Raw genomic sequence first — 6000 nt, 5'->3', positions numbered from 1 at the left:
CACTCCCCACAAGTCTAGTTCGGGAAAGTGAAAGTAGCACTCGATACAGTTGCTAGTTGCATGTGCTTCAACAACTCCCATCCTGGGAATAAAGGAACAACTGTATTTCTTCGCTCACAAGATAATCATGGCAACAGAAAGCACCCAGCGTTCCTACTGTGACCGACATAGTCTGTCGAGGAAATTAAGCACTCCTGGTGGTTTTCCTATAGGATGCCAGTTCCCTTGCCAATTAAGTCTTTCCACAGAGTGTAGCAGGGCGACATCCCCGGAGAGGCCTGTGGGAGGGAAGGTGCTCTGGCCCACAGGAGTGAAACCTGATACTCTGGTTGACCCGCCAGTGAAATTTACAGGCGGATCCTCCGGGGACTCAGTTTCCCTATCTCTAAAATGGGCTACCCCTCTTTTCTCTTGATTAGTTCCCTCCCTGTTCTCGCTGAGCCACTAGGAAGTGAAATCAGTGCCTAACCGCAGCTGAAAGTACTCTGTTAGGCTCCAGTCGCTGCACCGGGCATGCTCAGTTGCTGGGGCCGGCTGGGCTCCGGGAGTAGGAAGCAGCTTTGCGCGCCGGGGCGGCCGATGCGGGCACTTTGAAGAATCACGTGTGTTGAGGCCCTCTTAAAGAGATAGGCACCTACTTTTCCCTCCACCCTAAACACGCCCTGAGGGCGGCGGCGACCGTGGTAATTGCAACTGCTCAGGGGCAGGGCTTGCCCCAGCGCTGAGTAGTGGCAACGGCGTGGTTGCGTCGGGGGTGCCTGGGAGCCGGTAGTCCCGGGGGCCTGAAATCGGCAGCTTCCCAGGCAGACACACTCTCCCGCAGGAAGAGGTGCCGCCGAGTCAGCGCGGGGTAGCGTAAGCGCCCTGAGGTGCTTTCTCAGTTGAGGAGAGGTTACAGGGCACAGGTGACAGGGCCGGAGAAAGATGGAGCAGCTCGGGGCGGCGGCGTCGGGAGCGGGAGGCGGCAGCGAGGAACCCGGTGGGGGCCGGAGCAACAAGCGGAGCGCGGGGAACCGGGCCGCCAATGAAGAGGAAACGAAAAACAAACCCAAATTGGTGAGTGCTCCCGCAGTCCCCGCCGGCCTTAGGGACACGGAGAGCCCCGGGATCCTCCTGTCGTTGAACACGGGGGCACCCGGGGCCCCCTCCCAAGGGTGACCGCGACCTCGCTGTGCAACTCGGGGAGCCGCTAAAGGAGTGGCCACGCCGAGGCGCGGAGACGGCGTGGGGGCGGAAGAGCACCCCCTTCTCTACTTAACCCCTTTCTCACTCTACTCAGCCCGGGAGGCGGTACGGGAAGGAGAAAGGCCCAGCCCCAACTTGGGGACACCCCGAGTAGTGGGTAGGGCTGTTGTTTGTCTAACTTGTGGGCGCAAACCTTTGCGCGATTCCATTCTCCTCCCACCTCTTGTCAGTTGCTGTTTTGCCTCCTAACGCGTAGGGTCCAGGGCAGGGGAACCTCCCTGCTTTTTATTCCAAGTCCTTGAGAGCCCACCTACAGCCTTGCAAACCAAGAACAGCACTATGTAGGCTCCCAGAAACCTCAGGAAGAGGCGCCTACGTGCCTTTTTCCTCCTCCTTCCCTCTCTCCATGTGCTCTCCCAAGAAACGTTTTTTTGGAAGAGTGGGGGCGCGTGGGAGTTGGAGGCTGGGTGAGGTACCACCAACTGTCGGGTGTGTGTAATAGGCATAGTCATACAGTACTTAGTTTATTAAGAACACTCAAAAGCAGTAGGCACAAACTGCAAATCTCACCGTCCTGATAGTGCGAACCGGTGGTAGCAGTCCATTTCCTGCCACTGAATGTGCATAGGAATGAAATCGATGAGGCCTGGTATTGCATTGGGAAATACTGGAGTTTCCTCAGATCATCAAAAGAGTTCCGCTTTTTGTAAACTTTCTAATTTCGGTGGTATGAGGGGAAAAGCTCTTCCTGTACAAATTCAGCAGATACTCCTTAGAGCTGGATTCTTAGTCCAAACTGAAGCACAAGCCACATGTTGCATATATATATATTTCAGTTTTAACTAGCAACTTGATTATAATAGACAAGGAAGGAGAGGGTGACATGGAAATAAAGCCGTTTCTATGGCATTTGGCCACTTGGTATGGATCCAGTACAAAACTGTGGTTTAATCAGTAATTGAAAATTTAAGTAAAAACTTAACTGATATTTTCCTCAAAGGATTTAGTACATCTAGCAAGAATCTGCCACTTTAATAAGTATGTTTTCAAGAAAAAAAAACACTTATCTTTGTTAGTAACAACACCTTGATTATATTCTCTTCCCTTTAGTCTTTTGTCATGTTTCATCTTGTATGTTTTACTTGCTTTGACAAGGTAACTAGATAGTTAGGAGATCGTATCATTTTCAGTTCCTGGCTAACTTCACTGTTCCGTGTTGAACATAGCTTGATACGGTAGAACAAGTATTCGAATCCAACACTTCGTTAATATTAACACGAATTTTCTTTTTTTGCTCGGACATAACTTTCCAGCCTTACATAATTTTACAAGCAGATGTGTCAGAGTTAACAAAAACAAATTTAGGAAGACATTGTAGCTCATTTTAAGGCAAACACTTTGACCAAACAGTAAGATTTAGTAAACTTATCAGGAAAGAATTTATCTAGGATTCTTAACAGTTTCCTAGTAAGATAAAACTTGACTTAGATGAAATTTTATCATTTTGAGTATTATGTTAATAATCTCTGAACTAGTCCTTAATTTGTGTGTGTATAATAGTGTAAAGGAATTGTGGTATGGAATTATAAAAAAGAGCCATATGGTGATAGAAATTATTTGTGTAGGTGATCTTGGGAGATAGGGGTTCTTAAACTCATGAAATTGTATGAAAATATTTGAGTGTATATGGGTACATTTATTTTTCTGGGCTCCATAGCTCTCATCAGTTTCTCAGAGGCATTCATTATCTGTAGAAGAGTAAGAACTATGGCATTACAACAGATAGAAAGTAAAGGAAAGGACAGATGATTCCACTATAAGTTACCAGATAGGGAAAAAGGGAAATGGCATTGACCACACAGGTGATTGATATTGAAAGTAATTCTTCTGGTGGCAAAAAAGAACTACACAATGCCTACAAAGCTTAGATTAAGATTTCCACTACATACGAAAATTAATTTAGTCGCTCTAGTATAGTAGATTCATAAAGTATAAGGCTTGTGTAATTAAGTTGTTTTCATTTAGTTCCTCAGAGTTCTGGAGAAACGGAAATGGAAAGCCTATTTTCTATAGAGAGGAACTGCTTTCATTTGTATCCTCAACTTTTTAATGAGTATTATTGAGAACTTTTTCAGAGTGGAATTTCAACACTATAATGACTTCTATTTAAGATTAGTCAAATAAAAATTTAATGAAACTCACTTCTGTTTTCTTCATATAAACATCCTCATAATGACCCTTTCATTTTGATTCTCTTAAAATAAGGCATTCCTGTCTTGGACTCATCACATTTTGAATAATGCATTAGTAGTAGAGTTTGGATTTTATGTAACTATTTTGGTTAAGCCCAGATTGCAACATGTCATCAAACAGCATGAATCTTAGATTAATTTGTAATTTGATGTCAACCATGGAATGCATTTTGTTTAATTGAGTAGAAGAGAAAGCTCTAGAAGTGTTATGAAGGAACTACATCTTGAATCCCACTTATTTAAGGCAGTGACTTAACCATTAAGAGAGGCCAGGCCGGGCATGGTGGCTCATACCGGTAATCCCAGCACTTTGGGAGGCTGAGGCAAGCAGATCATGAGGTCAAGAGATCAAGACCATCCTGGCTAACGTGGTGAAACCCAGTCTCACTAAAAATACAAAAATTAGCTGGGTGTGGTGGAACGGAGGCTGAGGCAGGAGAATCTTGAACCCAGGAGGTGGAGGTTGCAGTGAGTTGAGATTGCACCACTGTGCTCTAGCCTGGGCGACAGAGCGAGACTCCATCTTAAAAAAAAAAAAAAAAAAAAAAGGAGCGAGGCCAATACTGAGTGTAGAGTGACCTAGCAGTGTCTGATGTTTTTGCATTTTGATTTTGTGTTTCTGTATAATTTTGAAGCCTTTAGTTCTTCAAACAGTAAAGTCAAATGAGTTTTAGTTTTTCTGGTTATTATGTAACTTCCTATTTGGTTATTTGTTTACAACCAGATAAATTATGTTTTGATTTTTTTTTTTTTTTTTTTTTTTGAGACACAGTCTTGCTCTGTTGACCAAGCTGGAGTGCAGTGCTGTGATCTCAGCTCACTGCAACCTCCGCCACCTGGGTTCAAGATTCTCCTGCCTCAGCCTCCCGAGCAGCTGGGATTACAGGCATGCGTCACCATGTCCAGCTAATCTTTTTTGTATTTTTGTAGAGACAGGGTTTCACCATGTTGGCCAGGCTGGTCTTGTACTCCTGACCTCAGGTGATCCCCCTGCCTCGGCTTCCCAAAGTGCTGGGATACAGGCGTGAGCTACCGCACCCAGCCTTGATTTTTAGTGATAAGGTATGAGCAACAATTATTTCTTTTATACAACACAGGTTTACCGAGTACCTACTGTGTGCTAGGCACAATTCTAAGGGTTGGTAACACAAAGATACTTGTAGTCTACTGAGACAGACAGGGAAGTTAATTGATGATTAAAACACAATGCGAGCCAAATGTGGTAGCTTGTGCCTATAATCCCAGCTACACAGGCTGCTAAGGCAGGAGGATTGCTTGAGCTCAGGAGTTTGAAGCTGCAGTGAGCTATGACTGTACCACCGTATTATACCCTTGGTGACAGAGAACCCATCTCTTTAAAGAAAAAAAGCAATGTGATAAGTTGCTATAGGAATATGCATGGTGGTTGTGGGTGGTCATGGAGAGGCATCTAGTAGAATTGCATGCTTGAGTAAGAAAAGGCTTATAGTGGGTGACATTTGCAGCAAGGCTGAATAAAATAGGTAAGGCTGAAAAAACAACATATACAAAGGTAAACAGATAAGGGAGCATACCCAATAAATAAAATTCACTTAGATGAATACGGCTGAAACAAAGGGTACACTTGGTAGACGTGGTAGAAAAGAGATGGGGTCCGGATCATGATGGATCTTGTGTACCCTGTTAGAGTTTCAACTTCTTTCTGAAAGTAGGGGTAAGCCATTGAAGAAGTAAATGTGGAGAATGACCTGGTCAGATTTGTGTTTCAGAAAAAAACTTTAGAGAATTTCTTGGAAAGGCATGCTACGATGGAGGCAGGAAGGTTAGAAGGAGCAGAGTGGCATAGAAGAGTTTTTGATATTTAGAGACCTGGATTCCAGTTGCAGCTCATCCGTTTACCAGGCGTTTTTCTCTGCACCTCAGTTTCCTTCTGCCACCTCTGTTGCCGCTTCTTAGTGCCACCCACCCTGAACATCCCCACCAAATCTGAAATGTCCACCCCTTTCTCTTTTATAACTTTCATGCCCTTTCACAGCCCAGTTCATGTCTCAATATTCTCTCATTCTTCCATTAAACCTTCACCGATTATTTCAGTTTAGTGAGGGCTTTCCTTCTTCTGAACTCATAACTGTCATGAGTCTAAATGTTACATGCTGATCTTGTCTCTGCAAAGATTTATAAACTGCCTCTGGGAAAGGGTTCCATTTTATGTCTGCTCTTGAAAACCTGCAGGCTGGTACTTGGGTGCAGAACTACTCAGTAAATAATTATTAGCTAGGGATATTTTCCCCTATACCCAGATATTTTGAGAGTGTAAATTGGTGAAAAGAAGCTTTTATAAAAAATAAATGTTTATTTGTATGTGCCTTTTTTTTTTTTTTTTTTTTTTTTTTTTGTATATTTACTCCATCAAATGAAACTATCCATACATTTCTCTTTGTCTTTTCTCCAATTTTGAAACTCAATACACTTCTTCAGGGCTGTGAGAACTCTCCTACCCTGCCCCCGCCCCCCTCCCACCTTGTTTGAATTCTTGTGACATCAGAGCCTAAACTTCCAAGGACACAAACAGTACCAACACTGA

General features: G+C 44.0%; 1 protein-coding gene across 5 annotated transcripts in view; it reads left to right on the top strand.

Annotated features, from left to right (window-relative positions):
• The first annotated feature begins 536 nt into the window (after nt 1-536).
• Nucleotides 537-6000, top strand: part of DIAPH2 (diaphanous related formin 2) — a 914837-nt gene continuing 909373 nt past the window's right edge. For 3 of the 5 annotated variants that reach the window (XM_074391645.1, XM_074391644.1, XM_074391643.1), the window contains exon 1: nt 537-1056. In XM_074391645.1, coding sequence (XP_074247746.1) covers nt 925-1056 — 132 coding nt within the window. In that variant the 5' untranslated portion in view covers nt 537-924. The remainder of the gene's footprint in view (nt 1057-6000) is intronic. The other 2 variants (XM_074391647.1, XM_074391646.1) reach the window with 1 other exon arrangement.

The sequence above is a fragment of the Saimiri boliviensis genome, chromosome X, assembly GCF_048565385.1.
Source record: "Saimiri boliviensis isolate mSaiBol1 chromosome X, mSaiBol1.pri, whole genome shotgun sequence".
NCBI lineage: Eukaryota > Metazoa > Chordata > Mammalia > Primates > Cebidae > Saimiri > Saimiri boliviensis.
The sequence above is the reverse complement of the archived record's forward strand: the minus strand, read 5'-3'. Positions and strand labels throughout refer to the sequence as shown.